This window comes from Arachis ipaensis, chromosome B10, assembly GCF_059453495.1.
Source record: "Arachis ipaensis isolate K30076 ecotype BB chromosome B10, ASM5945349v1, whole genome shotgun sequence".
Lineage (NCBI taxonomy): Eukaryota > Viridiplantae > Streptophyta > Magnoliopsida > Fabales > Fabaceae > Arachis > Arachis ipaensis.
The window spans coordinates 20025576-20040770 of record NC_142435.1 but is presented as its reverse complement, the minus strand read 5'-3'; the positions used below and the strand labels follow the sequence as shown (position 1 = coordinate 20040770).

At 34.3% G+C, this 15195-nt stretch overlaps 1 protein-coding gene and 1 pseudogene across 2 annotated transcripts in view; one reads left to right on the top strand and one right to left on the bottom strand.

Moving 5' to 3' along the window:
- The first annotated feature begins 1589 nt into the window (after positions 1–1589).
- LOC107624085 (protein FAR1-RELATED SEQUENCE 5-like) overlaps positions 1590–15195 on the top strand; it is a 48767-nt pseudogene continuing 35161 nt past the window's right edge. Inside the window, exon 1 of the transcript XR_015906977.1 lies at positions 1590–2259. The product of XR_015906977.1 is annotated as a protein FAR1-RELATED SEQUENCE 5-like (transcript). The remainder of the gene's footprint in view (positions 2260–15195) is intronic.
- Positions 9228–10170, bottom strand: LOC107620293 (uncharacterized). Its single transcript, XM_016322474.3, has 4 exons — positions 10012–10170; positions 9818–9910; positions 9641–9742; positions 9228–9515 (listed from the first exon to the last, which is right to left on the bottom strand). The coding sequence occupies exons 1-4, from the start codon at positions 10168–10170 to the stop codon at positions 9228–9230; spliced, it is 642 nt and encodes a 213-aa protein (XP_016177960.1).

The window sequence follows — 15195 nt, the reverse complement described above, 5'->3', positions numbered from 1 at the left end:
TATATGCTGCATAATTACGTACCATGCTTTTTCGTCTCTACTAGTCTTGTCACTGCACTTCCAGGTCCTCTTTAGTCATAATTTAAAAATTTCGTGATCCATACCATAACACAAGGGTAAGTGAAATGCCTCATCACCAACTAGTATCAGTAATAACAATAAAAAATATGAGATCAACTAAACGGCTAATTTTTTCTTATATTGGATTGTTATTGATGATTTTTGTGCATATTATGATATCTTAGTATAACATGGTGATTTGAGAGGTATGTAGGATAAAAAACGTCAGTATCGATTTTAAATAAGACAAAAAATTAAAATAAAAAGTTATTAGAAATCGTGATCGTAACTCACATTTTCAAATAAGATAAAATGATATCAGAAATTGTAAGTCACATTTCAATTTTTAAATTTTAAAAACTGTAACTTATAAAACACGAGATATTATTTTTTTAACTTCTATCATGTCCTGAGTATACAGTAAAGAATCATTAAACATACAGCTCGAGCACTATGTACCTGGGATGTGACATATATGTTTAATGTTGTCAATTGTCTACCTATTACACATTTCGATAAATATTGAATTTATTTAATCTCAATAAAAACACCCACGTAATTGCAGTAGCATTATTTCCTTTATAGGAAAAATTTTTAGAAATGAAAAAAAATGATTTCATACAAATCATATTTTCATCTTTATATTCCAAATCCAACTTTTTTTTTAATGCAACGACAACTTTGTCCACTGCATTGCCAAACTTCTGCATTCTTGTTAAAGTTCGCCCACCGTACCGTAGCTGTGATACTATTGTTTTATTTGAGCGAACTTACCCCTATCAATCCTTAAATATTACATTTATCAAGTCCTCTTCATTCCCATCTACACTTACCTTTTCTTTTATATTTAGTTTTGCTCAACCGACTTTTGTATAATTGCCAACTGAAGTGAGAGAGCTGTTGACATTAACAAATTTTATAATACACGTGATTAGTCAACACATCGAACAACAAATCTAACTTGAAAATAATCCTCCATGTTGAACTGCAATCAAAATGCGATTACGTAGTCAACACTAGGCTGGCGAGAGTTAGCATTATGGTTTAGGGTATCAAACTTTTTTCTTCAAGACAAAAACTGTCTTATTAGTTATTACCATCGATATGGGTATAAGCAGAGGTAGATTCACCGAGGGCAAGTCGTGGCTTTTGTTCTCAATAAATTTCCAAACTTTCATTATATATTATATGATGTCAGAAAAATTAATATTAGTCTTACTACCCTAATAATTTTTTAATAAAGTTTTTATACTACAAGGCATACTACTTGATCTTATTTCTTACTTTTTAAATTTGGTTAGCTTTTTTTTGCTAATAACTATATTTTTATAGGTCAAATATCATATCAAAATTAAGTTGTATTATTAACATCAATGTTCGTAATAGTTATATGACTTTTGAGTTACTATTAATATTATGACTAGTAGTATTAGTATTGCTGTCGTGACTAAAAATTTTGGATTAGGTATTATGATTACTAGAAATATATTGAGAATATCAATTATAGGAGGAAGGGTTCCAAAGCCTCATGGTGGAGGGGTCTTCACTCTCTTCGTGGTTTTCTGTTTTTTTTTTTTTTAAACTGAAAACTCTATCAATCACTGAGAACAATTTTTTTTTTGTTATTAGATGGAGCTTAAAGCCTAAAGAAAACAAACAAGAAATAACCAAAGTACATATTAAGCGGGGTAATGTTGCCCCCTCTATCATCCACATAGAGAATTCTAACAAGATCCTGGGGAGGAGAATCCCATAACAAAAAACCTTCTTCATGCTCTAAACTCTTTCTGCCTAGGCAATCAGCACTGTACAAAATGAATCCTCCAATTATAGTTTTTGAGCTCAAGGATTCTATGAATTAGAGGATTAGGATGCCTGGTGAGATTCTTTCCCCCATTGAGGAGCTTCACCACTGCCGCGGAATCGCATTCAACAATAATCTTTTTCAGACTCATCCTCCACGCCAGTTTCAAGCCATCCGCCACTCCCCATAGTTCTGCAGTAAAAGCTGAACAAACTCTGAATGTTTTGCGTGTAACCAGCAACCTACCTCCCCTCTTCATTTTGAATCAGCCCGCCGTAGCCAACCCTTTCCAAATTTTGCTGCACAGACCCGTCCAAGTTGAGTTTCGCCTAACCTTCCGGAGGAGGCTGCCACCTAATTCCGATTTCAATCCTTTCTATCATTCTCCCCACGAGGTAATCTTTCTTATACGCATTCTTCATTTCTTGAATTTGCTTGAAAATTTCTGCTTGAATGTGATTGGGTTTGTTATAGCCTTCTTCGTTTGCTTCTTTGTTTCTCGACATCCACAATTTTTAGCAAATTATGATGAACAATTCTGTCTATTTATTTCGCTGAGTGTTACCTAGTTGTTAAGTGAAATTGGTTACAATCCACTCTTCCTAGTTTAGATGGAAGAAACTATAGATTTTACTAGGCATTAGGAATCTAATCCACACTATTGAGGCCTTTCTACAATCTCTGAACATATGTAAAAGATCTTCTTGCACGCTTGGACAGTAGTTACAGCTTCCATTACTCCTAAAGATCCTAACTTTCTTTTGGTTTGTCAGGATCCTTCCATGAATTATAGTCTACATTAACACTTTAGCCTTCTGATGCCCTTTCCATTTCCATATCCTACTCCATATGGTTTGCTTTGGTTTGGTCCAATTGTTGATTACTTTGTAAGTTAATCCAACTGAGAAATCTCCGTCTTTCAAATATCTCCATCCTCTTCTAGCATCTTCCTCATTCTGGTGAGCGGGTGGCATGGCTATGATTTTCTGAATTAGGCAGATTACTGTTGAGCTGCTCTAGATTCCAGTTTCCTTCCTCATTTGTCCATTCCCAAACCAAGCTATTGCCGTCGATGTCCTGAGTTAATGTATGACCTTCCAAGGTTCCTTCTCCATTAACCCAATTATCCTTCCAAAATTTGGTAGTTGGCCCATTCCTGATAAGTTGCATAGTTTTCTCTGACTAATCATCTCAGTTTCATGATCTCCTTTTAAAGGTTGGAGTCTGTACTTCTAATCCGAGCCTGACTCACCCCTAATTTTCGTCATACTACTTATGGATGAGCACTTTAGTCCATAGCTGATCAGGATCTTCCTGAATTTGCCATAAGACTAAAGGTTAGTCTCCTAAATCCCATACCTCCTTCATGTTTGGGATGGCATAAGATTTTCCAACCGATTAGATGCATCCTTTTCTGACTTGGTTCATCTTCTCATATGAAGCTTCTCTGAGCTCTATCTACTTCCTGGCATATACCTTTTAGAATTCTGTCATGTTGCATGTGGTAATTCAAGATCGGGCTAATAGAGGCTTGAGCTAAAGTCAATCTCCCAGCCAATGATAAGCATTTACTTTTTTATCCTTTTAATTTGCTTTTCACTCTTCCAAGCACGTCCTTAAATTTCTCTAACGTTTCTTTGATGGTTTTCATCTATTTAGTTGAGGCTTCTGCAAAAAGAAGTAAATTATCTGCAAACATCAAGTGCGAGATCTTAGGTCCTATTCTTCCAACTCCAATACGGTTCCAAGTTCCTTGGAAAACTTTTTCTTCTATAATATGGGACAGCTTGTCCACACAAATAATAAAAAGGTAGGAAAAAATTGGATCTCCTTGTCTAACTCCTCTTTTTGACATGAAATCTTCTGTTTTGTTTCTATTCCAGAGAATATTGTATGATACGCTTGACATGCAACTCATGACTATCTTAATAATTTTTTCTAGTAACTTGAATTCCTTTAGCCTAGTCTTGATGAATTCTCATCTCAATCTATCATACGTCTTCTCAAAATCGATCTTTATAGCCATAAATCTTTTCTTCCCCCATATTCTTCTCATTGTTGGATCAGCTCCTTTGCTATGATGATGTTGTCTTGAATTTTCTTTCTTGGTATGAAACTTGATTGGTGGATCATTATTCTACTCTCCAAGTGGGGTTTGATTCTCTCAACTAGAATTTTGGTGATAATCTTGTAGCTCACATTGCACAAGGCTATAGGACTGAATTGACTGATATATTCCGGGTTGTTAATCTTAGGCACAAGGACTAAAAGAGTGGAGTTAGCCAGTTGGATGAGATTTAGTACTTTCCAGTATGAGCCAATAAAGTCACACACTTTTTCCTTCATGATATCCCAGTTGTTTTTTGTAAATAAGAGCCGGAAAACCATCACTTTCTGGGGCCTTTGTGGATCCAATGCTAAAGACTACTCTTTTTATTTTTGCTTCGTTGGGGTTTTCTCTTAGCTTCCTGCAATTATGAATATCAAAATTAGGGGTGTCATAGTGATCAAGCTCAAAAGGAACAATTCTCACCTCTTTTGTATAAAGATTTTTGAAATGGTTGATTATGTGCATTCCTAGTTCCTCTTCATCTTCAATCCACCTTCCTGTTGTGTCTTTTAATTTAAGGATTCTATTTTTTCTTCTCTTTATGATGGCTTTTGTGTAGTAAAACCTGGTATTTCTATCCCCATCCACGATCCATTTCTCTCTAGACTTACACATCCAGTATGTTTCTTCCTGATCAAGGATCACATTTAGTTCCTGATTCAGTTTTTGTTCTAGCTCTTTAAGGAAAGGGTTTCTCCCATAATCATTACTTCTTTGTATACCTGTTAATCTGTTTAGAATTTTGCTTTTTTTGTTTAAAAATATTGCCAAAACAATTTTTATTCCACGCAGTCAAGTCCTTCTCCAACTTGTTGAGAGCGACCATAAAGCTGTTATGATTGTCTTAACTACCTTTTAAAATATTATAGAAGTCTGGATGTAGCCCCCACATAGTTTTGAAATGAAATGGCCTGTTCTTTTCCTTAATAGAATCTTTTTCCACTGTGATGAGTATGGGGTGGTGATCAGAGTTAGTTCTGATCAACACTTCCACCACCGCATCATGGAATCTAGTTCTCCAAGGTTAGTTAGCTAGAGCTCTATCAAGCCTTTTGAAACTCTATCGTAACTTTCCCATTTTTGGTCCTCTCGAAGTGTATCTTGGGCCAATGGATCTTAGGTCAATAAGACCACAACTGTTAATCCAATTCGCAAACGCATTACACGCTTTCGTGTCGATGTTTACTCCACCTTTTTTGTCTGTACCATCCTTTATTTCATAAAAATCACCTGCCATAAGCCATTCTTCTTGCATGGAGTTAGCTATGTTTAAGAGCTTTGGCCAAATGGATCTTCTATTTTGGTAATGTAGGTTGGCATAGATCGCAGTTAAAAACCAGTCCCTTCTGCCATGTTTTCTAACTTTCATATGAATGTATTGATTTTGAGACTCCATCACAATAATGTTTAAGTCGATTCTATTCTGAAGGATCTAAATTCCCCCTACAAATCCCTGCGCATCCTCTATGATATAGTGATTAAAATCTAGTTGTTATATCATTCTCTTGGTCTTATCCCTACTGCACTTGATTTTTAGTAGAATTGCTATATCTGGCTTGTGTTACCTCATCAACTCTTTAAAAGTTCTTCTAAATGCTCCGCTAGCTGCCTGGCTAACATTCCATACAAATAATTTTATCATTATAAAAATAAAATAAATAAGAAAAAAGAAAACCAATAACCAACTAAAAAAATTCGGGGAATTAATTCATGTGCATATTAGTGTCCTTCAATGCACTGATCTGTGGAGTAGTAAAGTCCACTCCCTCAATTAGGTTGTTAACAAGATCTCTGTTTGCTTCCTCTGTATCCATAGGCGTTTAGCTAGCTTCCCCATTTCCTGCATTAGTGTAGGAGTCTGGAGGTCTTCAAGAGGCTGGGTGTTCTTTGCTTGTAGGCTCAATACATTCCTCCATCAAAGTGGGTGTGTCAATGGTTTCTTCAATCCAGTTCTGTTCATGATGCACATTCGCTACTTCTATATAATTTTCTTCTTATTCTTCAACTTCCTCTTCTGTCTCTTTTGGCTTCATTTGATTGCCTCTTTCAGACTTTGTACTTTGTTGCACTTGAAAGTCCTTCTATTTTGTTTGCTGATTTTTATTGGTTTTAGATGTTTCCTTATTGCTTTTTCCTTTTAGATGCTTGTTGTTAACTCCCTTGTTGTTTTCTTTTTGTTGCTGTTCTGGTTTTTTGTTGGTTCTGTCATTGTATTTATCTTGCCTCTCTTCATTTATAGTCTGCTCTGGTTCCTCAATAGTAAGCACTCCATATCGTGAGTTTGTCTCTGTGTAGTCTTCTTTTCCTTTGACTTTACTTATTTTTGGTTTGTTTCTGGCTTCTTCCTCTTTTTGGTTTCTTCTTCCCCTTCTTGGACGTTGTACTATCATCCGTTCCCCAAAGTTATATTGTTCACCAGTCATTATTTCCTTGCCTTTATCTCTTTTAACCATGACGCCTGCTTCTTCAGCATCTCTTAGTGCGTCACTGTTTTCTCTTTCTTTGTCTGAACTATCTGCTCTCCCCTTGTTTTACATGTTATGGATTTCATCCCCCTGTGTTTTGTCTCTCTTAAATGGACAATTTTTCCACACTGAAAGCATATTTGGTGGATACCTTCATATTCCACCTTATATTCTCTTCATATCCCATTAAAGGCTTTGTAATGTCCACTTCCACACAAAGTCTTGCGAACTTGCCTCTGCATAATCCAGTTATGTTATCATCTACTTTTATTGTTCTTCCAATTAAGTTTCCAATCTTTCTTAGTATAGTTATGTTTTAAAGCTCGATTGGCAAGCCTGGGAGTCTGACCCATGCAGTAATTTTGTCAATAGATGCTATTGAAAGGTTGAAATTTGGTTCCCATAGCCTCACAATTAGGTAATGATCATAGAGATTTTATGGACCTTCTAGTAGAGCGAAATCAAAATCCTCACTAGAGTGGAACTTCACTAGGTAATATTCTTGACCAAGATCAATAACGTCTATGGTTCTTTTTTTCCCCACATGGATTCTAGCCTTCTTTTCATAACCACATAACCTGCTTTTTTTCCCAATAATTTGACTATAAGGGTGTTCCACCATGGCTTCCAAGGTTTTCTCTCTATAGCATCCTCAATAATAATGTTGAGAAGTCCTTCTTCCACTTTTTCAATCCTGATTTCTTGATCTGTATCTTTTCTAATATCTTCAAAATCCTCTTTATCTGTTTCCTTTGAGTCTTCTTCTTCCATTTCTTAAACATCCTCTTTGTCATTTTCGATAGGTCCATTTTCAACTGCTTGGGCAAAAGAATTGCTTTTTCTCTAGTGGCTTCCTAAGACGGGCCCCTCCCTTATCCATTCTTCTTTCTTTGGAATCATACTTTGCCTATCTGATATTCTACACCCTTTTTTCTGACTTTCTTCTTACTTTTTTGCATTAGGTCTGCTTCTTTTTTATATTGTTGGTTCTCATGGAGAGTTCCACCGTAATCGATGTCCCCAGCTATAGAAGCTTGCTCAAAGTTGTTTGTTTTTGTACGGAGAAAATTCCTCACTTCTAACAGCTATTTTTCAGTGTCAAATAGGCAAATTGGCAATTGTATAAGTTATATTGAACTTATTTTTTTTTAGCATAATTAACTATAGAGTAGTGGTAGTAGTTGATTAGCCCTTTTTTTTTGGTTAGGGGATCATTCTTTCATTCAACTTGGCCTTTTGTTACAAAAAACAAATCCATTGAAAGCGTAAGCCCAATCACATGTTCTTTTCTATTGAAAGCTTCAACAACATAAATAACATTTAAGACCCTCCAAAATTGAAAATAATCATATTGCAGATAGCCAAACTATCCTAATCCCATAAAGGCCCCAACCACCATAACCATGCAACGACCCATCATTAACAATAATTACAATACAGCTCAATTAGTTAATTACCTACGCTTAATGAGAAGGTCATCACATGATAACACTGCAACACTGCAAAAGCTCTGCAACGTCCTACAATGTAAAAATAAAAAATAATTAATCGCTTAATTAAAATAATTTAATTGCCTGAAATAGGTTCAAAGATTTAGAATATTAATTAGAAAATTTAAATGATATTTGGACTCAGTAAATTTTTCTGAGTTGGAAAATATAATTTTCTGTGAAAAATTATGTAAAAATGCATACCGGTAAATTAGCCAGCAGTACCGACTTAAGTCTGTCCGGTACTGTGTGGGAATAATAAAAATCGTAGAAAAACTTAAAAAAATAATTAAAGTTAAGAATCGGACGCTAATTCTAAAGGTTTGGCCCAATTTTGGGCCAAACGGGCTAAAACACTAATGGGTTGGATCGGGCCCAAGGCTAACACATATAAGTTCGCTAATGGACCCAATTTAGCCTCATAACACACTTGAATATAACCCTACACTACAACGGGAGTGGGAAATTGCGGCGGTTCATATAAGGATTTGTCGCGGTTTTAAACCGCCGCAAAACGGAATTCCAACGGTTCGTTAAGCGTCACCTATTAGGGGATGGTAATATGATTTTGCGGCGGTTCTATCGAACCGCTGGCACAACCGCCGCAAAATCAAGAAATAGCGGCACAAGATTTAGAGGCGGTTTAAAACCGCCGCTATCTATCCAACATTGATTTCGACACAAATTTACCAATGGTTTGAAATCGCCGCTAGTTAACGGTCGTTTTTTTCAAAAGTATTTGGCGGCGCCGCTATCTCGTATCCTATTTTTTCAAATTTCTTACGGCTATTTTACAACTGCCGCTATTTTTCGGTTAAATGGCCGCAAAAATATTGTATTGTACACTGGCAATCAACGCTCTTTTTGATTTGAATGTACTAGGTTTTATTTTTTATTTTTTTGTTATTTTTGGAACATTTCTTAATATTAGTAGGTTAAATTATTTTATATCTGAAAAAATTAACTGATGGGTAAATGACATTAGCAAAACTATTAATAAAATTCATATAATTATCCAAATATCAATAAAGTGTACTCCTTACCAAAAGTTGCATAGTCAACACCAAAAAAGTGTATATTAAAAACAAAAACTTCCACAATCCCAAGAGCTACTTTCTAATCTGTCCCTCCAATGAATTCATCCATGCGGCGACGTCTGATGGCAGCTTCCCACCTTGCCCTTGAAGTATACATATCAGAGCACTCTCCATTGCCTGCATCCTTATCTTTCCAACTGCTACTTCATCCTCCATTGTCTGTCTTTTTGTCTTCTCGGCTGCTACTTCATCCTCCACTGCCTAACGTTTTGTCTTCTCGGCAGCTACTTCATCCTCCACTTCCTTCCTTTTTAATTTTTTGGCCGCCAACTCTGCTTGTAGTTCAAGCAGCACCCTTTGGGTCTCCTCCCTTTGAGCTCCATTGCTCGGCTGATGGCAATTCATACCAAAGACTTGACTAGAAGTCGGCCCCAAACCCATGCCACGCACTCTACCCGGGTGTTCCTTTCCGAGAGTTTGAGCAAGCGAATCATTCTGAGACAACAGTCTAGAGGATTCATCACGTTGCTCAATAGCCTCAATTCTTTCCTACACACATAGATAAGCAAATATAAGCATTTATTAGCTAGTTGCTAACCACATAGACTTCCAATATAATTTTAAAAAATAAAACATACGAGAAACTACTTCGCGATTCTCAACACATTACTTACACCAATAGTCCGAGATGCATCATGGATATAGGAGCCATTAGGTCTTTTGTGCGTTAAGAGATACAATTTTCCTCTACCAACTCTCCTCCCTTGTCGTTTCGACTATACCAATAATGATGACAAAGTGAATATGTAGACGAAGAGATGGTTCAAAAACATTCTCAAAAAATGGATTACCTCTTCTTCTCCGAGCCTTGCCATGCTTTTCGATCCGCCAGTGTGGGTGTAAAGCTGCTTTGATCGATTCTCAGTATTTTTCTTACACTTCTTCTATCATGCCATTAAAAGCAAGAGTTACTAGACACTAGTTCTGACTAACTCAATGTAACATAAATAGACTTTTTCTGTTATCAAAAATAAAAATATATTACCTTTGTCTCTTCACTATTGTGATAATCGAGGTACCATCTCCAATGGTCCGCAATAATTCCCGATAGGTGGCATTCAATATTATCTGCAAGAGTCAGTTCTGAGTCATAGCAGTGATGATATAATTTGTTTCTCGTTTCCTTCCAAGCCCTTCCTAGCATTTTTAATATTATACGCTTGATAATTCCTCCACTATCTTCATCAAAATGAAATATTTTCTGCAACAGTAAAATTAAATTCTCAATAGGGTTCAAATTATGAGTCCGGAATGGTACAAAAATATAAGTTTTTACCTTTACACATTCATTATAGACCTTGTCCCTGGTGCGAACCTTTCTCCAGTCTTTCTCGCAGATTGAGAATTTGTCCGAGAACGCCGCTCAGTATACCAGCTTCATCTCCAACTGGTTACAGTTCACTGTTGAACTTGAGTATGATCTTTCTTCCGTTAGGTGGCTTCATAGCTTCCTTCACACTCAATTTGACCTGTTTAGTTGTGCCATCGGATTCTGTAAATCATAGTTATTCTGTGTGAGTAACCATTATGGCCAAGCTGCGATGAAATCATAGGAAAATAGCTGAATGAAAAATTTTATTAAATAAATTCTTGTATACCAATTGTTTTAACATTCCAAAACTAAGTTGTCTTGCGTCCCTTGCTCTTCTGAGCCTCCGATGCAACAAACAGGTTGTCAACATGTTGCTCAAAAAAATCTACCTCATCTACCTCTAGGTCTAAGTCTTCAGGGTTCGGTTCCAAATTTAGAACATCATTCGTGCAAGCCTATGGAGCAGGTGGTGGTTCACTACGGGGCGGACGAAAGGGGCGTAAAGACGAGGATGCGGGGGCACCACTACCACTGGGCGGCGGAATTGGGCAGTCCGCTTGATGGGAAGTTGAAGCCGCAGTAGATCCTACTTGAGGTTGCTGACATGCTGTGTCTAACCGGGATTTCTTCGTGTAACGACCTATCCTGAGCATCTTTCCTCTCTGCATTTGGATCAAAACAAAGTGATAATAATTAATATATAGTTATTAATATTTATTAATATACAAAAAAGATACTAGCAGACACCAGTTAATATTTATTAAACTCTTACATTTATGACATTTTGATAATAAACAATTTATAGTATGAGACCAGAGACTGCAGTTAAGGGTGATGACGGAAGAATAGAGAGCACAATTGAGTAAAGACTGCATATTGATTCTAATTTTTCCACGTCATCATCTGTGCTTTCTATCGTCTGACAACAACACGCCCAAATGCGTACTCTCCTCATGCATGGCCATTAATGATGAGTATAACGAATAATAGTATGATGAATATAATACATAACAGACAAATTACTGCCAAATTTAAGAAGATTGAACTAGTTAAATTTAGATTAATTTGCTTGTGAACTTCCTAACAAGTAAAGATAATAGATAATTTAATCAGAATTATGAAATATACTAACAATTAAAGGTATTAATGAAGTGGCATATGTTAAAAATATAAATTCTCATAATAGATCTATATACACTGAATTGAAAGGAGAAACTAATTAATATTTATTAATTTCTTACTTTTATTTTTTTTATTGATAATAGTTAATATATAGTATGAGAACAGAGGCTGAAGTTAAGGGTTAATTACATAAGAAAAGAGAGCACACATGAGTAAGATGCCATGTTCATTCCATATTTAATGCATGTTATCATCTGCGCTCTCTATCTTCTAACAAAAATACGCCCAAATACCTCATCTTCTCATGTATGATAACTGATTATGAGTATAAAGCATAACAGTAAATATATCCATTATAGTATGATGATAAATCAATTTGATGAATGTAAGTTGATGGAAGCAATTAAATTTGGAAAAATATTTTTACTCAACACCTTGACAAGTGAAGATACTTGTTAGTGGTAGTTAAGAGATATAAGGTTCTTTTCTTGTAAATAGGATTTTTCTTAAGAGCTATTGACAAGAGAAGATGTCCCCATACCCTTCAATTTACATGGCAACAAAATTAATGTGCAATATGATCAATTATTTTTTTTTTCAACTTTCTTTTGTTTGTTCTCTTTCTAACTATTTTAATAAATAACTTAATGGAAATTACATCTACATAAATTGAGACATACATGTGCGTCATTCACAGGCAACCATTATCAGCAACAAAATTCAAGATTAAGCAATGCTCATGAATAATGTATGGCAACAACATTCGCCCAGCAGACCAACCCTATTCCCATTAAGAATATTAAAAACGCATTCAAATATACTATTAAACCCCAACTCAGAATTTTCCATCACTGAATTCTACTCCCCATTAATAAATTAACTCAGGTAATAACATCAGGAAAAGCTTGCATGTCCATTATAAACTCATTATTGGCCTCAATTTCAACCACTAAATCAGCAATTGAGCACAAGGGGACCAGTAGTGCTTACCCGAAGCGGGAGGATTGGATTGACCATGAGAGAGGAACAAGCGGGCCTCGGGCAGAGAGAGAAGGGGCTCGAGGACATGGGCTTGCCGCGGAGACAGACATCTTCCTTCCGACGATGACGACAACGGAAACCGGCGATGGATACGGCAATGCCAAAGCTTCTGGCACAGACATGGAGGAGAAGAACCAGGACGATGCAAGCTTTAGAGGGGATGGATTATATGAATGGTTTAGTAGTAGGGAAAGAATAAGGATTATGGTAGTAGTGGTGGCTTCTTTGATTTGAAAACTAAAGAAGCTGAGTAACAGTGAATATATACTTAAGTGGGGTTCTCAAAATTTATAAATAACAATAACCATAATAATAAATTTAAAGTGGTTAATTTGCCTTTTTCTAAGAGAATGCAAATATTAATAATAAATAAAATCAGACCAAACTCAAAGTGTTATAATAAAAATATAATTCACAATATAAACAATGTCATTACTGTAGCAGGCTAAGAGAATGCAAATCATAAGAATAAGAAACACCAGATAATACGATGATATTAATATTTTTTTACAGTTATAATATAATAATATTTACTGATTATAAATTAATATGATTGTATTAATTTGGGTTAAAATAAATTACTAAATTATTTGGATAAATTAAACTATGTTAAAATTTTAAGTTATGAATGCAATGCGTAATTATAAATCTTAATTAATTAATTTATGTCTATTAATTAATCTATGTCATCTTGTCAATATAATAGTCATGATTATAGAATGTAATTCATTAAACAATTTTACCACTTGGGTTTGTATATATATATATATATATGAATGACAAATCCATAATATAAAAGTCTCGAATTTGTATGAATCATTAATCTAACAAGTCAATATTAATTAATTAAAGACATATATACTAATTTGAGATTAATTTCCAACAAATTCATTGTTTCTTCATCAAATTCAACATCTAAGGAGAAGATCACAATCAGGGATTTTTTATTTTTATAAATTAAATAAATGTAATAATTACTAAAGTAAATAATTTAAAAAATATTTAACGAAATAAATACCTCTCTCTTATGGTAAACGAGATATATGTATTTTTTTTAAAAAAGAATTTTGAAAATAATAAAAAATATTAATAATATCAATAATTCAAATTTTTAGCATGCAATTAGTACATAAAAAGATTGATAGAAGAGATTAAAATGGATATGCTTGATCAATTTTAGTCCATTTTAAAATATATGGATTAACACGCTGCCCACTATTAATACGGTTACCTTTTTTTTAATTACCCACTTTTTTAAAAATTTAAAATATAATTTAAATACACCTGATTTATTTAATGACCCAGTTAATGCATGTCACTACTCTATTGGTATATAATATGAAATCTTTTTTACTTAAATTATATTTCAAATTTTATGTGCTTCCATGCAACAAATAAAATTGATATGTGCTCCCGTATGAAAAATAAAAGGAGCGAGTGAATATGGAAGAAAGCAAATGTGCTATCCACTATTGATAATGGGTAGTTACAAATATATTTCTTCCAGCACACTATTAATAATGGGCAGTTACAAATATATTTTTAACTATACATTATTAATATATTTGTTTCTTCCATATTCACCTACTTTTTTCGTTTGTTGTACCGAAATACATATAAATTTTATTTGTTGCATGGGAGTACATAAACATTTGAAATATAATTTAAGTAAAAAAGATTTCATATTATATACCAATAGAGTAGTGACATGCATTAACGGGGTCATTAAATAAATTACGTGTATTTAAAATATATTTTAAATTTTTAAACAGTGGGTAGTTAGAAAAGAGGTAACCGGTATTAACAGTGGACAGTTTAATGGTTTCCAAGTAAACGTGTTAATCCCTATCATTTAAAATGGACTAAAATTGATCAAATATATCCATTTTAATATCTTATACCAACCTTTTTATGTACTAATTGCATATCAAAAGTTTGGATTATTGATATTATTAATATTTTTTATTATTTTCAAATTAAAAAAAAATACATTTATCTCGTTTACCGTATAAACGAGATAAACACGTGTCGCATACATTTGTCTTATCTCGTTTACACCTTATCTCGTTTACACTATAAACGAGATACATGCAAAATTATCTCGTTTACAGTGTAAACGAGATAAGAGAGAAGTATTTATTTCGGTAAATATTTTTTAAATTATTTATTTTGATAATTATTACATTTATTTAATTTATAAAAATAAAAAATCCTCACAATCAGTCATTGAGTTCAATTCAGTCCCAATTTTTCATAAGACAAGTCAGACTAATGCTAAAAATTTGAGTCAACAGATATCATTCTCCTCTAAAGTTTTATTGAGGTCAAAGATTAGCATGGAAGCATTGTATCCTTTAAAGACAACCTCATCAGAACTATCTGGCACAACGTCTTCTTCAAGCATTGAATCTTGAACTATCTTGCCTGTTTTTTCTGGAGTTTCTTGAATCCTTTCCTGAGCTAAACCTGACGGATACACCATAGGCAATAAAGTTCTTAGAATTTACAAATTTTACAAAAAAAAACATGATTCAGTTTCACATTATAAACTGCTTGTTTGGCTTACGTTCCCAAAGTTTTGTAAGACCTCTTTCTATAAGAGTGAATTCCTCCTGAGGTGCAATTTCAAGTTCAACAATCAGACTATTCTCATAACGTGCCTGCACAAATTAAAAAAGGTGCAATCTGAAAAGG

Coding starts and splice junctions, on each gene's coding strand:
- LOC107620293 (XM_016322474.3), bottom strand. CDS start 10,170: ATGCTAGGAAGGGCTTGGAAGGAAACGAGAAACAAATTATATCATCAC. Junction 9,911..10,011: donor ACAATAGTGAAGAGACAAAG/GTAATATATTTT, acceptor ATGGCATGATAG/AAGAAGTGTAAGAAAAATAC. Junction 9,516..9,640: donor ATGCATCTCGGACTATTGGT/GTAAGTAATGTG, acceptor CTATGTGTGTAG/GAAAGAATTGAGGCTATTGA.